We start from the raw sequence: 18,460 nt of genomic DNA on the forward strand, positions 1-18,460 counted from the left end.
TAAGATAAGATCAACATTTTCTATTCTTGTTTCAAATTAAAACATGGAATGTTGTTACACACAAATAAAATAAAATCACACATTGATGTCTATAGTTTAAGATTCCTTTATAACTCTGTAGTGTATTATAAACTTAACAGTGGAAACTGAAACGTTTCAATATTTGTCTAAGGCAAATTTGACATAAACAAAACCTGTAGTGTAGTGAGATAAACTTAACAATAGAAACTGAAACATTTCAATATTTTTCTAAAAATGGTAGTTTGTAGAGGTGTGGATATTTGATAAAGCTTCAAGGAGATTTTCTCTCAGTTGTTGAATACACTTCAAACAGCTTAACACTAGCCAATACTAGTGGTTGTTGCATAATGCTACAGAAAGGTTGCTTTTCTTCTTTGTTGTAGTTTACTTTGAGAAGATATGTTGTTAATAAATGCAAAACAAATACACCACACAAATTATCATAATTACAATACATCATCAAGCATCAAATTCAGATTCTTCACCTCAATTACAAACATTTTTGTTTAGATTTTACATAATCAATTCCTTCTTCACGCATAAACCCTGCATAGTCAGTAGACAGAAGTAAAGCACAAGATTTCTAACTATAATCCCAAATCACCCCAAGTGTGCCATCTAATATCATCTTATCAAAAGTACTTCATTCACAAGTTTCATGTCGATCAGCTGGGTGGACTAAACTGCACATGATACATTGTGGGTAATATGTCAAAGATGAAGGCAAATTTGACATAAACAAAACCCGCCTGATTAAGCATGGTTTAGGTTTACAAGTTTGGAACCTTCACGTTTGACATATTACCTACATGCACATGTGGAGTTTAAACTGTGAATTGGTTTATCATTTTTCCATCATAGTGCAATGCAGAAAACTACAATATTTGGAGAGAATGAACTGCGCAGTAGCAATGTACCATGGGATATTACCCATATTTGGAAAAAGTGCAGTGCCACACTGGCAGGTAACACCAGTCACATGACTACATGTGTATAGCAGATGTGAGGACTGCTGTAGCTTGAGTTTACAGGCTTCCTAGGACACTCCTACTGTTCTGCAAGCTGTTTGGATGCGTCATCTAGGACCTCCTGTGCTGCTTTGAACTCTTCTGTCTCATTCAGGTCTGCCTCTGCCTCCTGTTTGGTACAGCAATTACATAGTCATGAGCAAGGAGCATGAGAGATTTGACTGATTTCCAATGATATTAAAAAAAATACTGATTCTGCACTGTTTGCTTCAGGTGGCTTGCTGGTGTGCAAAACAAAGACGGACTTCTTCAGTCAGATTCCTTGATTATACTTAACAGAATATTTACATAGAAAAAGCACGATGTACTGTGTTACACTAAGATGACAAAAACAGTCCTATGGTTACAGAGTTAAGGTCACATAGCAGTTTCTCAAATGACTTGGTGTGATGCAATCATTAATTGAGCTCTTATTTCCGTGCTTATCCTTTAAGAAGTGCATTATGTCCATCCATAAATCAAGACAGAAAAGAAGTCTGTCTGTAGTCTGTACTTAAACCTGGACTACCTCCACGCTAATCCTTCATCAATACTCAACTTACTGGGTATTAGATTGTATAATCCACAGATAAGTATCCTGCAACTTCATTGGTTCATGTCAGACACACAAAATATTCCAGAAACACCAGAAAAATTTGGAATAGCATTTCTAATAAAGGACCATAATTCTCAGTGTTTGACTGTCAGGATTATGAGCCCCAATGAATACGTAGTTAAGATGTGTGTAGCTGTGATGCAAACTGTGCAGCTGTGGTGGGGACAAGCAATGCTAAATCTTAACCTGAATGCAGTATATAGAATGCAAGTTGTGTAACTATTGCTGCATTTAACTACACAGGACATCTTTTCCCTTTTCTACATGAAGTAAACACATTTGTGTCAATCTTATGTTCCAGGAAATCTGCACCTAGTCTTTGGATTGATTGCCACACACCAACATTAGTTTATTGAATTATTAGCCTGGTATTCAAACAAGAGGACAAAGAGACTCTGCAGCTATAACAATCAAAATCATTCCTTGGGAAACAGTTGTGACTGTAGAAGCATTCAATGTTTCAGGGTGACAGGAGTGTTAAAAAGATAAAGCACCTTCTATTCATCAAGAATAGTCGTGCCTCTTGAAAGACTAATACAAACTTGACTTTAAAGCATGTGTTTAGGATGATGATGATGAGTTTCGGACTTTTAGAACCTGTAATGGGGTGAGATTCTTGCTTGACATATTCTTCCTTCAATCCCTCATCTCTTTTTTCTTCAATCCCTAACCTTAGCCCTCACACTACCCTACAGATTAGTCTCCTGACTCAAAACTCACCAGCATTTTTGTGAGTTCCTCATGTGCGGTCATCAGTCGCCGGCGGCAGTCTGGGATCATCATCTTTGACTCCTGCAAAACCTCCTCCTACAGGTGGGATGGAAAAGTACAATGGAATAAGACATTAGCTCCATAAGTCTTAGATCTCCATCTTGATAATGCCATTGTTATCACCTCCAACCAATGTACAGTTTCTGTTTGTGTGAATACACCTATAACTCAAGTTCCTTTTGATGGGTTTGTTTGAATCATACTGGATATTGGTTGTTATTGAGGCTCTGATGAAAATCACTTGCCGCCATGATACGATTCACTGACCAAAGACTGTTATAGAGCCTATGTCTCAATACTCCCAGTACACACAATGACAAATTGCATAAGATGGTCAAATTCTACCCTCAAAAGTTTCCTGTACTAGTATGCAAGACATTAACACAGGTACACTGGTGATCCGTACTAACAGCAATTCTTTTTCCAGCATCAAGAACATCATTACCAAACAGAGTGTCTTATATATGTCCCTAATTATCTGACTTTGCTCCAACTTCTTTCACATGAACATGATCTGTTCCACCAAAGCTCTTGCTATGTGTCATTTCTGCAACACAAATTGGCAACTATGCTTCTCCTCAATACCATACAGACCTAATTACTGAGTAGAGCTGACAGACTGTTACTGCTGGCCTCCCAGGGGTGACCATGCAGGATGGCTCCACGCTGGAACTGGTTCTCAACAAACTCAATCATATCTATTAAACATTCCCCTGATCTCAATTTGGAATTCTGCAGATCTCGCTTTGGTCTCATAATGAAAAGAGTTGTCAAAGTGTGGGTATGCCTCTATTAAATGTTAAATGTAACTGTGGTAGAAAGTTAAAGAGACAATAAGTATGAGGGCAGAAGTGGAAGTACAGAATATTTGTTATACTAGTTTCTTGCATAAGACATTTTTAAAAAGACACTTGTCAAACCAAATCAATTATGAGACTTTCTGTGAAACCAACCTGCTTTCTGATGTCATGGTCATCTTTTCCTTCAGACTTAAACTTCTCAAGTCTTTCTTCTTCCTTAAGCACCTCCTTTCCATACATCGTCTTCTCCTTGCCAATTCTGCAGGGTGAGAATGAAATGAAAATCAGTCTTGAGTAATCAAACCAGAATGATGTTGACTGAATTGATGCGTAGATATGCAGGCAACTTTTTGTTTACAGTCAAACAAGGTTGAGCGAGGCTATTGACACACGCCTAAACAGGCTATTGACACACTCAAGTGTGGTGATAGCCTAAACAGGCTATTGACACACTCAGTGCACTATTTGTTTTAAAGAAAATCTTACGATTATATTTGACAGTCAACACTCAAATGGCATTCTGTGTCCATCATCAACCCAAAATACAATCTTTTTCACACATTTATGGCACCATTTTAAACATCGGAATCTGCTATCATACAATCAGGTGCTAGTTTTACTGTCACCGCATGTGATCATGGCAGCCATGTTAGATCGGTTTGGAACACGTTTTCAGCTGTGTTTACCGACGAATTCCTGCTGTTTTGGAATACTTGCGGCCTTAAAACTTATATCACAAAGGAAGCGAAGTTATAGTTGTTGTTTTATCTCCATCATTTTCAATGTAAAAGAAATATTCTTCCGAGTCGCTGCCGATAGCGCATGAAACCACACGGCCGAAATTTACAATTGTTTTGTGGTCAGTGCTTGATTTATAATGTAAACAGAGACTTTAAAAGTTGTTTATGAAAAAAATGTGACTCAAAACGTCAGTGTGGCGTGTTATCTTCTCCAAATAATAACATTTACTTTGTAGCGTCATAGCGAGATCGACCGATATGTTAAGAGTAACTGCGTAACCGCTAGGATGTTTGGATCAAAGCGGTGGGAAAATCCGCGCCGCTTCGACCGAAAAAACGTGAATTTTGAGCAAAAATACCACGGAAATATGGTTACAAAAACCCAAATTTTCATTATTTCAGGGGTCCCTGGTCCAATTTTCAACAAAATAATAAGCATACCATCCAAGATAAGAACGTACTGGGGCGGGTGGATTCTGCGGCTGAAAAAAATAAACATCCTAAATATGCACTCAAATGCAGAACAAAAAGTCCCAAAGGTGGGTTTTGATGGTTCTGGTCGCAATACGAAAATATTCTTATATCAAATGGATGTTTAAAAAGGAAAAAGGACAATTGAAAAAAAAAAAACTCCCGGCGTGGACTCGAACTAGGGTCGGAGCTGCTAAAAAGGTTTCGGAGGTCACCTCTCTAACCACTATGCTACGCTCAACTCTGACAGTGAAGGCCCGTATTAACAGGTATGGAAATGTAGGACCATAGCTTGAATACGTCCGTTCATTCCAAGATTCTAAGATTCCAATATCTAATCTTCCGAACAATGTCTAATCTTCTGTTGCTTGTGTGAAAAGTTTGAAATGAGACGAGAGCCTGGCAAAATAATGTCGGGAAAGTCATGTTACAAGCTCTGATTGGCTGGCTGGCATCTCGGTGTGTCAATAGCCTGTTTAGGCTATCGACACACTGAGTGTGTCAATAGCCACGGCGAACAAGGTTAATAGACGGACATGAAAATGTGCATAGTGCAGGAGGGAGTCTTGGTCTGATGACATCATGTCTTCATTCTGTTTCAATCCAACAGCCCTTTGATTGGCACTCCTTGGTAAAACACTGAGGTGGTGAGATCATGCCTATATCTGCCCATGAGTATGATTAGCTCTACTCAAATAGTCAACACTTTGTTTTGGTTGTTTTGGTCATTTTTGCTGTTCATAAACAAGTCAAGTCAAGTCAAAGCCTCTACTGTATTTAATATCAATGGCTATAAATAATCATGCATATTCAAGAATACATCGTTATGTGTAGCTATTGAAAGAAATAAGATGTTTTGGGTTTCACTGCTTGATAACCTCGTTGACATGCATAATTTACAATTTTGGACTATGCATATTACATGAAGGATTCGACTAGAAACAAGTTTTGATTTTCTGTTCTTTTGCTTTTGAACCTTCACTGATTGAACACAATTTGCATGTTTTATGCAAATCCAGAACAATCTCTTCTTTATAACACTAACTAAAGACAAACGAAGATGATGATGAAAGACAACCACACATTTATGTATGCAATTCAGAGAATTTTAAATTCTAGGGAATGTTATTGTAAAAATAGACATTTACCAAAAAAACAGTGTACAGATGCTAGAAAGCAAAGCTCTAAGTCCAAAGCATTGTACCAATTCAGAAATCATAACACAGTAACACTTATGAGTCATACCTCTAAATAAGATTATCACTCATAGCACGGTAACGTAACCGTATGAAGGAAGACTTTAGGGGCCACATTTTGCTGTTTAAGGGAAAAAGAAAGCTAGTATATGCCTAATAATAAAGTAAAATTTGTAGCATTTGACAGTATACCAAGATTCTCCATAATTACAGACAGTTGTTATACAAGCATGATTTGAAGTTTGCTAACGTTCGAGAAGACACAAAAATGTTTGTGACAGAAAATTATATTTGACAGTGTTTGCGATGATATGACACCTGTCTCAGGAGCTACCTTTTGACGACACCAGTCTTGATCTTGATCTGTCTCAGTCTTGGGTCGGAAGCAGACATGACTGATCTTGCAGATTCTGGAGAAGCTACACCTGTGAGGAAATGTGGAGAGAAACGAAATGACTGACTCAGTCCCTTCGTGTAGCGGAAAATTCAAAATGGAGGATTGACCAACTGCGCATGCGTAGAGCATACCATAATGTTTTAGGGTTGTCGATTTCTCTATCAAAACATTTACATAAATTTTTGGATATAATGATCCCAGTCTGGGCTCAGATATAAGAAAAAAATATGTCTAGTTATAAAAGATATCGTAAAGTGCAGTAGATAAGGGAGGTTAATGACAAAATTTTTATTTTAAGATGCGTTGATACAACGATTTCCCCCAATAGTTTTGATCATTGGTTTTATCTAGCTTCAAAAGGTGAAAGGGCCAAAGGTTAACGTCCTCCAATGACTGACCCAGGTGATGTTTGTTCCGACATCTGGGAAGAAATACCGCGAAAATGGGTGTAAAAATTCGGACCTTTCGGCCTTCCGATGCCAAAACGGTCCGTAAAGTCTTGATAGACGGACTCTTCTCCAACATAGATCCCGCTTTTTTCGTGGGCGTGAGGCGCCCCTCTGTGATCGTCTCCGTGCTGGTTTTGACGGCTCTGATGTATTATTGGACATTGTCTCTCTTGTACACCATCGCGTTTTTCGTGGCTCTGTTGTGCCTGTACTATCTAACTCTCCTGGTAGCCGCGCACCTGTTGACCATGGGGCCGCTGTTTGACGACATCGAAAACGTACAGGGCAACTACATGAAGCCCAGACGGAATTTCTGGGTGGCGGAGGCGGATGATGGACAGGTGGTTGGCACGATCGCCATCACCCTCATGAATCTCGACAAGCCAGCCAATGAGTGCGCCGATGACGTTGCCTGGTTACGGAGGATGGCGGTGAGCGAGAAGTACCGGCGGCAGGGTATCGCCAAGCGCCTGGTGGAGACCGCCATCGAGTTCTGCAAGAGGAACAAGTACCGCAGGATAGAGCTGATCACCACTGAGGTTCAGCTTCCCGCCAAGGCGCTGTACGAGAGGATGGGGTTCCGATGCGTCAACACGTGGGCGAGAAGAGAGTACGGCTTCGTGCTGTGGACATTCACGCTCATCTATGACATACAACAGGACACCATCTACTACTGAATAGTAGTGGCTGGCCTCAGCTGTAGTGGGCGGTACGAAAAAGTGAACTTGAAGGGTCCAGCTAGCTTGGGTGCTCTCTCCCAAAGACTCTGACTTTCCACAAGAGGCTGCGACCGCTGAGCGATGGCTGAGCGACCAAAGCTTGAGATTTGACAGATTACTAGTACTTAACAAATTTCACAGATTAATATTTTTTGTGTATTGTTGATATCTTTTGAATTATACTTTTACGCCTTGTATCATAATAATTCATATTCCTATTACCGGCAGTATTACACAGACTAAGATTTTAGAAATCTATTTTCATTTTGTTTTGTTTTATTGTTTTGTTTTCGTTGTTTTGGTGGTGTCTTGTTCCCAAAGTGCAATAGCATCGGAAAACATTGTATGAAATACTAATGTTCTTGTTGCAGAAATCGTGCTTCACAAAACTACTTTGTAATGTCAGTTTTAGCTGGTTTCCGAGGGTGTGCAATTTATCGTTTCATGAAGAAGGTTGAATTGTAGCATCAGTGCAAAACTTTTAGCGGTCACTGACGGCACAATATGATTGGTTTATCGCACTTAATAGCGTTATGTATTGTCACTGTACGTGATATTTACATTTGTATAGAATATTTATTATTGAGACATCGTCAAGTGTTTCTTTAGTGTAAAGGATATCGGTTCAGTAAATTTGAGTTCGTTGATGTACATCATTGCACAAATGCTGCAAGAACTACTAGTATTCAACGTGGGTGCAAATGAAAGATATGTGAAGTGACAGTTTCCTGTAAAGTGTACGTTTTGTGATATCAATTAAATTAATGTGTGTGATGCTGGATCATTGTGAAATATATATTACTAGCCTGGAATAAAGTTTATGTTTTTTTGTGGGGTGCACACTGAAAGTGTAATACTTGGATCATTGCATTTGCATAATTTTATTGTAGTCCTAGTGTCAAGGCTGGACTAGACTGTACTGTATTTGATGGTTTAACGTAATGCACATATTGTTGCAGGACGCAGGTTATAAAGTTTTAGTAGTTGTGCCAACCAGCTACTCACACGTACACTAAAGTATGCAACATCAAGGCGATTGCAGAACTGTGACAGTGCCAACTGAGTCAGTGAGATCGTGCCCGAACTACATGTATGTTAGTGTTCGGTGGATGGTGAATTATACTATCTCTGATAGCAAATAAGTTCTCTTAAAGGTACGTATTGTAGAAACATGTTCTAAAAATTTCCTGATCTTTTTTTTTCATTTAGAAATAACTTTCAGTGTTTTCGCGCCATGGCCCACATTCCCAGCCCGGCACACAATGCGAAAGCAAGCCGCAGAAGTAGTACTACCGAAAGATTCCAAGCTGGACAGTTTAGTTCAGTTCATCCTCGTAAGAGGTGCCGTTAATGATGTCCGACCATGCATCTCATGCGTCAACCACCAAGCTGGACAGAATAGCTTACAATACAAGCGGCGGTGGGAAGTGGGCGTATTGCGAGACGTTCTCACGACGCAACAAAGTCGCATTCGTTCGATGCACTTCGATGTAACTATCGCTGACTTATGATGTAGAAAGATGGAAAAAATTACGACTTTGTTGTAATCGATTTGGATTGGTCAGATTCTTCAATACGTACCTTTAATGATTTCAAGATCAAGTTTGCTGGACAAGCTTCAATCGGTCTACGAATGTACCCACATCAGATGTTGATTTGAAGAATAAAGAATTAAATACTTACAAGAACATGATGGCTGTTGTTGGGTCATTGCCATGGTATTCTAATTGTAATCGGATTCCAAATAATTATAACTACAATAAAATCGATTGATACGTGTCTCCACAAGAAATTCGTATTTGCAATCAACGAAAAAAACATCATCAAACACCCTTAATGCTCCACTGGGCAGACAAACTGAATGAGAAATGTAGCTAATTAACCCAATTAAGATATCTATGAAAGCTGATAAAAGTATCATTAACGTTCAGTCAATTAAGTACTGAAAACTCCGGGGGTCTCCAAACGGTCCATAAGACATTTGCGATCGCGATATCGAAGAGAAGATTAATTTTCACTAACTGGAGGGACCAGTAACTGAACTGTCCACCGCAACGCATGGTGAAAGCATGAAAAAAAAACATGAAAAACAATCAATTCAAAGCTCATTTTCTTGTATTTCAAACTTCAAGTCTTCCCCCCCCCCCCCCCACTTCAAAGCTCGATTTATCAGGTTTGTTGTGCAAAAAGTGGGAGGTGAACTCCAGCATTTTAGCACTGGATTTCAATATATAACGTTAAGCCTTGAGACTGAAACGACAACATAATATGATTTGATTTCACCCGCTGTCCCCGGTGGCGAAAGAACCGGGATGTGAACCATTATTAAAGTTCTGAAAAAAGAAATACATTCGTCCACTTCTCTGCATATGTCGACCTTCCTAACTGATAGACTAGTAATCAATTTCTTTATTTGGAAAGTCCAGTACCGAACATTGCGAATGGAATAGCCCAAACGCAACAACACCACCACGGCGAGCGCTGATTGGCTGTAAGTTGGCCTATGACGTACCCGGAAGTGGCGACCCGAAAATCCAGTCAGACAACGAGTGCAGTGAGTTGTGTAAACCAGGTTGCAATTTGTGGCGTTACACAAGAACTGGTGCGGAAGTTGTCGTGCTTTGTGCTTCCCATACAGCTCCGAACTCTGTTAGAGTCTGTGTAGCCAAGTATTCTCCGTGTCAGTCTACCGGAGAGGCCAGGAGTTGTCTGCTTTTAGCTAGATACCCCCCCCCCCCCCCTTACACCATGGCAAAAGTCTTGTTCGTTTTCCTGCTGTGTGCTCTAACAGGAATATCTAGCCAGGACGGACAAACTGCCTGTCATGGCGCGGACGGCAGTATCTACAATGCGGAGTGTAACACGCCTCCAGCCGAACTGACCAAGGAACAGATGTTTAAGAACGGGCACATGAAGCGTTTCGGCGCCCATCGCCCCCCTGATCACATCGTGGAGGAACTGCCCTACATGATTGCACCTGAAGACTTCCACGCGCTGTACGTCTCCAAACACAAACCAGTCGTCATCAAGGTACGTTGATGGCTTCCATATACGTGACGTACTAGAGTGGGGGTGTTCGTGCTAGCTTGCAATGTCAAGAAGAAGAACCTGTAATTACCCAAGTTATAACACAGCTTGTTATCCAAATCTTTACCTATACTTTGTTATAGTCTAGTATTAAAGAGCTTTATAGAGGAGGCCAAGAAAATGAGAAACGTAGCCCACCGTGAACACATCTAGTCCGGTATCATAGAACAATAGTTTTGTGTCTCGGAAAAATGCTGGGACATAATTCGCATAATAATAATATCTAAGAGCTATAAAGCCATAATGTACCATCTACATGTAGACCATAGAAATATACCTAAAAATGATCAACAGACATCAACCTATATAATGTTCTATGGTACTGGACTAATTATTTACAAGGTGGGCAAAAACTCTATCAGGTGGACTGTTACAACATTTGATGGTTTGCGATAACTTTTCCTTATTAACTATAGTAACATTGCATCTAAAATCATACGGCAATGTGGGAGGTTTTCATGTTCCATTACAGAACAAGCTACAGGTTGCCACTTGCAAAACACAAAGTGGACTTCTAACAGAGATTAGGTTGTATATGTACCTAGAGCTGAAATAACTGACTTAACCTTCTCCCCAGGGTGCAGCTAAGCACTGGCCTGCTTATACAAAGTGGACAGATGAGTACCTCAAGAAGAACTGGGGGGATGTGACCTTCAACATGGAGACCAAGGATGACGACAAGGTCAATCTTCCTCCATCTAGAATGCTGAAAGACTTTTTGGAGGTAGGTGGCCTTTTGGAGACTTTCTTTGCTCATGCATGATATTCATGACTGCACTCTGCTAAAAAAATTACACATATAAGTAACTTCCTTCACCATTCAGTGTCTATGGCTTTCTTTAGAACCAAAATCAAATCCTCCTGAAATTGAAGATTGAGATATATGTTACTGAACATTATGCTCAAGGAGATGGCCTTTTTCAGTTATATATAGAGATGGAGATGCACAAAGTTACCTCACATCCATTATTTATTGGACCTCCCACCTAAGCTAGGTGTCTTTTCCTTATGAGAGAAATGCAATGAAAACGAGACAAAAAGAATCATATGTCAGACAGAACAAAATCAGTCAAGTATGAATGGTTTTATGTCAGTGCCAAACTCTCCTTCTCCAGGTGTATCGGGAGAAGGACCTGTACCTGGTGGATGAGGTTCACCCAGGGATGCGCGAGGACGTCATCCTGCCACTGTGCCTCCGCTGCGAGGAGATGTCGTCCAAGTTCTTTGTGTCCTACTACTGGCACAGCAGCGGGAACACCAGCTCGACCCTGCACATCGACACGGATGAGAACATGCTGTGTGTGATCAGGGGAAGCAAGAAGGCCATCCTGGTCTCACCTGTCTACTCTAATGATGTGTATGCTGATGATGCTGACCTTTTGGGTGAGAAATAGCTGCAAGAGGAGGGTCTAAATCAAACATAAACTTAGCGCAAGAAGTTTGGAAACTTAATTTTGATTGATCAGATCTCTGTGAATACTTTTTTCCAATGGATTGTATTACATATCATTGGAACCTTTTTTTAGTATTTAGAGTCCTTTCAAACAATATTCCATTTTTGATGATCATATGTTCATGCTAGTTATAGTAGGGTTACATTCCTCCTCTTGGTCACCATATGGTGCTTTACCCGGTAAGTTGTATTTAGAAACAGTTACTAGTAATCTTTTTGGACTGGATTGCCCTTTCTAGCTTTAGTAATTTCTGGGCCAGGTCAATATTTTTTCCAGTCCCAAATTTAGAGTCACAGACAGCTTTGACTTGTCATGTAAGCTCAATTATGACACTTTCCCTTAGAGATCTATAAAAGTCATGATTAGTGAGAAAAAATGTGGTTGTAGTGTAGGTCAATATGTTTATTTCCCTCTGAGACCAGGGAAAGTCATGAATTGTTTTGAAAAGTGTTTGTGTGTTTGGGAGGATGAGGTATCGCGATACAAAATGTATCCAAATGGCCGATGACTGACCAGGGGCAAAACTAGAATGAAGTAGCCCAACACCCAATCAAAAGGTGACACCATTTGATATAGGCCAGGAGTCACCACTTAATACATATGATTAAGATGGTGAGTTGCTCCAAAGGTGGTCAAACCAGTTTTCATGAATACAAATGCAGCTTAATGCTTTGGCTGCAATAGCAGTAGTTGCAGTGGTCTTAGAAAAAGAACAGATACTGGAGACTAGTCTTATTAGAATAAAGTCGAATTACCTAACACTTAGTTTAGCGTGTAATTGATGTATGGCTTAAAGCATATACCTGTCTTTATTCTGTCTCTTTGTGGCCTATCTGTAACATTGTTTCTACGCTCTAGCATCAAATTTTCTCGTAATGTGAGGCAAATGATCAATTCTTGCTTTGCTGAATATTCTCAATATTAAGACAGCCTTTGATGTGTTGTCTCAGGTGTTTCACCTGTGCCAGCGGACAAGGTGGATCTGGAGAAGTTTCCACGTGTGATGAACGTGCGCTACCACCTGGCTAACATGGAGGAGGGGGACATGCTGTATCTGCCACAGATGTGGTGGCACCAGGTGAGTGCTGGTGTTTCATGTGTGAATAGGTGTTACAGGTGTTATCACCTGGCTAACATGGAGGAGGGGGACATGCTGTATCTGCCACAGATGTGGTGGCACCAGGTGAGTGCTGGTGTTTCATGTGTAAATAGGTGTTACAGGTGTTATCACCTGGCTAACATGGAGGAGGGGGACATGCTGTATCTGCCACAGATGTGGTGGCACCAGGTGAGTGCTGGTGTTTCCTGTAGGGACAGGTATTACAGGTGTTATCATCTGGCTAAGGCCACACCAATTTTATTTGTTGTTTCTCGGATTTCCCGACCTATTTTTTCCGATTTGAAAAAAAAACAAACTTTTGAAATTGATGGCCACACCTCGTGTTGACAAAATTTCACTGCCTCTCCCTCCTCAAATTAACTATTGGCCTCAAATTCCAGTAGCTGTATGTGCCTATTTTGGACGGTACATTTGTCATTTTTCTTTAAACTCTGGACTTTGCTACCAGGGACCCTCTAAATGTTGAAAGTTTAAGTTTTCCTGTCCGGTATCTCCTACCCCCGCCTTTAAAAAAAAATTTTTTTCCGACCGACCGACCCAAAAAAAATCATAGAAACAAGAAATAAAATTGGTGTGGCCTAAACATTTAGGAAGTGGACATGCTGTACCTGCTGGAAATGTGGTTGCACCAGGTGGGTACATGTGTTATGTGGGTGGTTGCACCTGACTAATGGGTGTTTAGGTCTTATGGTAGCATATCACAGTATTTATCCACAAGCCCTGAGGTCAATAGTAGTTTGGGCACAAAGTAGTGTGTCACAGTACCTGAAGGAACTATAGAAATTCTTGTGTGCGTCAGCGAGTCAAAAACTGTGATGAATGGTAGAGGAATATGTTGTGTTTTGACTTGGGTTACGATGTTTGTATGGTTGAGTTGAATTTTGCTCATGAATCATGTTCTTGCCAATTTTCGGGCATCGGCTGCAGTATGATGACCTGTGCTGGATGTCAAATAACAGTGGCTTTTCTAGAACAAGCGGACAAACTTAAGCTCATTTTTGCATAGTTTGTAGATTGTATCCTGGACTTAAACATATTCAATCCTTAACCTTTGCACCCTTTTATGAATTTTGAGGCATTAAACTTCTTCATTTTGAGGTCCTTAACCGTGTAAAGCCCCATAGGTGAAAAACTGTGTTCTACCTTATCACCTGAGTAACAGGATGGAAGAGAACATGCTATATCTGATATTCATTTGTAGTATTTTTTTGTATCAAGTATATTCATATGTATGTAAGCATGTACATAGATTATGTAATTTGTACCGGCATGTACTAGAATATGTATTTTGTTACATTTTTATGGGTAAACAATAAGTTGACATCGACATATATTTTCAAAAGAGACAAACAGAAGACATCCATTCTGTGCATGTTTGCAGGTTGACTCCGGCGGTGGTCGTCAGCAGGCTGTTGCCCTGTGGTGGAAGTCCAAACCATGGTGGAAGGAACACGGCAAGCATGCACCACCTGTGGAGGCTGAGCTTGTGTTTGAGGGTAGGAATACCTCTGTCAATATTATCATTTTGGTCTGTGGCATTGTATGGTTTGTTATAGAGGAGATTATTTTAACACTTACTGTGCACAAATACATGAAAACAAAACTTTGAAGATTCTTCCCATAAAAATTCTCACAACAAGGAACACCTTGTAAATTTTTTGAATTGAAAATATTTCTCAAGAACATTTTTACTCTCAATAATTTCTAGACATTGTTTTTCAAATTTAGCAAGATAATTTTTCTTGTCATCTTAGAATTTCAATCTTTCCTCAAAGAGAGTGATCTTACTTCAAGAAGAATGTTGTAAGAAAAACATAACTTAAGAAAAAAATTATTATCTTGTGGATGAAATATTTTTCTTAAACACAGAAAGTTTTCATCTTTTAAGAATTTTATCTGTGTTTTAGAAGAAACAAGACTAGTAAGAAAAGACATTTCTTGGTAGTGTGCTGGTAAATACATGAAGAATCAAACATGAAACTGAACATGTTGATTTATTCATATATTTGTATGCATGTTAATTGATTTTTATCCCCATGTTGGTTTGCATGTATAATTGGACCTTACAAAAGTCACCGTAAGGTTACAGTATTCTAGTGTCTTTTTAACTAAATTGCCTCACTTCACACTGTCCCACAGGTAGTACGAGTGAGCGAAAGTACTCCTTTGGCAATGCCCTGGCCCAGTACGAGACCTGGGTGAACGAAGTTGCTCCGCTGGCCCCACGTTTGAAGTGTGAGAGCCAGCAGGCCAGGATGAGCGACTTCCGCTTTGAGACGGACAAGGATGACTGGGGGGACAACCCCGAGGAAGACTGGGATGGACAGAACCATGGGTCAGAGGAGGATGAGGTCAGGCACCTGGGTCTGTTTCCCAGGAAACATTCTTATCATGGAACAACTCAATTCTTAGTCTTTATACAGTAGTCTTACAGCACTGATTTTTGTGACCTGTTGTGGTCTATCTGGTCAAGAAACCTGGTTGTGTTTCAAAGAATAACTCAATTCTTGTCTTCTGTAATGAGAGTATGATGAGATTAGATATTACATGATATATATACATGTATGCACTGACATGACAGGTGCCCATTGTTGCATACTGGCTTCTTTTGTCTGATCAGTTCAGGTTGATAAACTGACGAAGGAAAGATGAATAAACAATTTTTGTTCTGCTTTCCACAGTCGGCACGTATGGACTCACTGTGCGACTTTGACAGGACGAACCCCCTAAACCCCTGCCCGTTCTGTGCGGATGATGATGCTGTTCCCCAATGTATCCGCTACATCCTGGACTACTGCCAGGTGTACCAGGACAGGGGCTGTGTGGTGCAGCTGCCGCAGCTCCTCAACAAGCAGACCAAGGAGGACTTCGAAATTATAGCTGCGATGGAGTCTCCTTTTCATTCCCAACTGTAGTCTCTATGTGTCAGGACATTTCTGATTTCATACTGTGTCATTAATAATACTCTGTTTTCCTCACAGTACTGAGAAATTACTGAATATTTTGTATTCTATCAGCCACATTTACATTTGCCAAGAAGGCTATGTTTTTGGCAGCACTCATGTGTCTGGCAACACAACAACTCAAGAATGCCCAGATGGATTGTCTTCAATTTTGGTATGTGGGTAGGTATTGAAGCTTTTCCTATGTTCATGTTTTTCTAACTTTCATATAAAGTTGTGCTTAAGGAGCTGTGACTGTTAGCGATGTACATATTATGGCATTAAGGAAATGGGTGTAAAAGTATTTGAGAATTTGGTCAGAGGAAAGCCCCTGACAGCATTCTTTACAATTTAAGGGCAAAAATAGTTTCATCAAGGTTTTGAAAATCATCTTATAAGATACATCATGATTTCAAGTCAGCTTACTGTATGACATGTCAATGAAGTACGGAATGCTAATGCATGTTCAAAGCTGCAATAGGTTTTCAAGGTCTTTGCAATTATGTTTCTTGAAGTAACTTTGGCTTTAAGATATATATATTCGCTTATATATATATATTATACAGTGGTTATATATATTATAGAGTGGTTAAGCAGTCTTTCTGTGAAATAAAATTGTGATGTCTGGGGAAAGTTTCTCTTTCTGTTCCATTTGGTCTTCACAAAATGGAATATGTTGTGATTGATATCAAACTGTCAGGGACTGAGCAGGTCATAAAAGATCCTGCCACCACAAGGCAACTATTTTCTGCACTCCTTTTACAAAGGGCAAATAATAAGTTCCACCATCAGATTTTGAGTGCCATTCATAAGAAAATCATATGTGTGTGTGGTCTTAACTTTCAGCACAAGCATCCTCTTTCGGCACTATCATCCTCTTTAACTTCTCACCAAGGCTAATCTGCATTTGCCCTCAACTTAAAAAACATCATTCACGGTTCCTTTACAATATGTCCTTCATTTCATGACTGTGTATGTCACTGCAGTAGAAGAGTGGGCATAAACTTGTGTGTGGATTGAGGGTGTCAATTGCCACAGCACCCCATCGATTCTCGCACTTGATTTCATCTTGTTCCGTTCATTGCACACGGAATAATGCTTTGTTGTATCTGTCAGTCCCGTTTGAAAATTATTGGGCTCGCCACTGCACTGATGGCAGCTGACAGCGGCACAAATATCGACTTGATTGTGTCGGCACGAAATTGAATTTGCGCGTGATTGCCCAAAAAGGATGCTTATTGCCACCAACCGCTTTCAGGTCTGACAATATCTGCAAAATCTATTTATTGGATGTTTCCATCTCCTGGAGAGAGAGTGAAGGAGAATATGGTCTGATCTATCAAACTGTGATCGTGGCAGACAGAGGGAAGATTGGTTTATTTTGTAGGCCATTAGCTTTAATAGCATATCCTTTCTGGGCTACTACAAACATCAACATATAAATTACACCAGGTAACATCACGATTAACCAAGGCCACATGAAGTTGATTTCCTGGATGACATCCAGGCAGACTTTGCTTTTGGCCTGCTTCAATAACATTTTAAGTCTGGGTGCTCTGCAGCATTATGTTTGCTTCTTTGTTAAGATGCAGTGACAATGTTACACATAAGTAGGATTTCCAACAAGACTATTATAATAAAACCGACTACAACAAACTTTTCTGTTGCTAGACAGTTAGATTTTGTATGGCAAATTCACAACTGAATAATGCCCTCAAATTGCTGTTGTTTTAAATCTACAAGCAGTATATTGGAACAACAGGTTCTATGAAAAGAGATGTACAATTGACACGAAATTCACCACAAAATTGTGTGTGTGTACAAATAGATAAACGTGACTTGCTATAAACATTCGTTGTCAATTCTTGCCCGATTTCCTTCACTCCTGTATCAGACTTGGGGTCATCAGAGGATGCCATCCTTTGAAAAAAAATTGTGTGGCCTTTGGTTACATTTAATAACCTGACCAACTTGTGGAGTAGCATCTCAAAACTTCTCTCATGGAGGTACCTGGAGTAATATTCATAGAGTGCCTGTTAACAATAACCAACAATGGCAGGAATATACATTCACCAGTACTGCAATACATTCTTTTAATCTGCAGATGATTGCAACTTTATGAGACAAGATGTTCACAATGACACACCAAAATGTTAACAATAATTGCCTTTCACAGGTTCTGTAGGTGTAATCACTTGAAGAAGGGATGGAAATGCAGCCAGCTTGACAACAGACTCTCTTGCATTCTAGAAATTTGGTGCTTTGCAAGTTATATTTCAATCTCCGTGAATAATTTCATCAAGTTGGTAATGACTGAATAACTGACAGTTCTTTATTCACAACCAAACAGTCACAACAGCCACTGTCTTGATGATCACTCCTGTCAGAAGCTGTGATGAGGGGGGATACAGACTCAGTCACATTTGGGACAGCATTTTTTCTACTGCAGCAACAACACAGTGCAAAGTAGAACCAGTCACTATTGCCCTGACAAGGGTCACCAACGGTCAATGAAACATGGCTGTTGCAACTCTTTGTGGTTGTGAATCTTTTTGTTTCTGACTTTAAAAAAAAACCCAGGATAGCCCATCTCAGTATCATGGCACTGCATTTTAGTGGTGTCCTTGTTACTTTATAATTTTATCTGCAATCTTGACATTATTCTACTGA

General features: G+C 39.9%; 3 protein-coding genes across 3 annotated transcripts; 2 read left to right on the forward strand and 1 right to left on the reverse strand.

The window, feature by feature from the left end:
- Positions 1-6,143, reverse strand: LOC118409959 (tubulin-specific chaperone A-like). Its single transcript, XM_035811379.1, has 4 exons — positions 5,957-6,143; positions 3,369-3,474; positions 2,365-2,451; positions 1-1,158 (listed from the first exon to the last, which is right to left on the reverse strand). Exons 1-4 carry the CDS (start codon positions 6,013-6,015, stop codon positions 1,069-1,071), a joined length of 342 nt encoding a protein of 113 aa, XP_035667272.1. The 5' UTR covers positions 6,016-6,143; the 3' UTR covers positions 1-1,068.
- A 193-nt stretch (positions 6,144-6,336) lies between these two features.
- Positions 6,337-8,875, forward strand: LOC118409954 (N-acetyltransferase 8-like). The gene has a single exon (XM_035811370.1). The coding sequence runs from the start codon at positions 6,462-6,464 to the stop codon at positions 7,143-7,145; it is 684 nt and encodes a 227-aa protein (XP_035667263.1). The 5' UTR covers positions 6,337-6,461; the 3' UTR covers positions 7,146-8,875.
- Positions 8,876-9,700: 825 nt separating this feature from the next.
- LOC118409933 lies at positions 9,701-17,339 on the forward strand. The gene is made up of 7 exons (XM_035811334.1): positions 9,701-10,217; positions 10,852-10,998; positions 11,390-11,657; positions 12,679-12,806; positions 14,230-14,344; positions 14,988-15,199; positions 15,530-17,339. The coding sequence occupies exons 1-7, from the start codon at positions 9,936-9,938 to the stop codon at positions 15,761-15,763; spliced, it is 1,386 nt and encodes a 461-aa protein (XP_035667227.1). The 5' UTR covers positions 9,701-9,935; the 3' UTR covers positions 15,764-17,339.
- The last annotated feature ends 1,121 nt before the right edge of the window (positions 17,340-18,460 follow it).

Source organism: Branchiostoma floridae, chromosome 2, assembly GCF_000003815.2.
Source record: "Branchiostoma floridae strain S238N-H82 chromosome 2, Bfl_VNyyK, whole genome shotgun sequence".
Lineage (NCBI taxonomy): Eukaryota > Metazoa > Chordata > Leptocardii > Amphioxiformes > Branchiostomatidae > Branchiostoma > Branchiostoma floridae.

Coding starts and splice junctions, on each gene's coding strand:
- LOC118409959 (XM_035811379.1), bottom strand. CDS start 6,015: ATGTCTGCTTCCGACCCAAGACTGAGACAGATCAAGATCAAGACTGGT. Junction 2,452..3,368: donor ACCATGACATCAGAAAGCAG/GTTGGTTTCACA, acceptor TCCCACCTGTAG/GAGGAGGTTTTGCAGGAGTC. Junction 1,159..2,364: donor AGGAACTCACAAAAATGCTG/GTGAGTTTTGAG, acceptor TGTACCAAACAG/GAGGCAGAGGCAGACCTGAA.
- LOC118409954 (XM_035811370.1), top strand. CDS start 6,462: ATGGGTGTAAAAATTCGGACCTTTCGGCCTTCCGATGCCAAAACGGTC.
- LOC118409933 (XM_035811334.1), top strand. CDS start 9,936: ATGGCAAAAGTCTTGTTCGTTTTCCTGCTGTGTGCTCTAACAGGAATA. Junction 11,658..12,678: donor TGATGATGCTGACCTTTTGG/GTGAGAAATAGC, acceptor GTGTTGTCTCAG/GTGTTTCACCTGTGCCAGCG. Junction 14,345..14,987: donor GGCTGAGCTTGTGTTTGAGG/GTAGGAATACCT, acceptor ACTGTCCCACAG/GTAGTACGAGTGAGCGAAAG.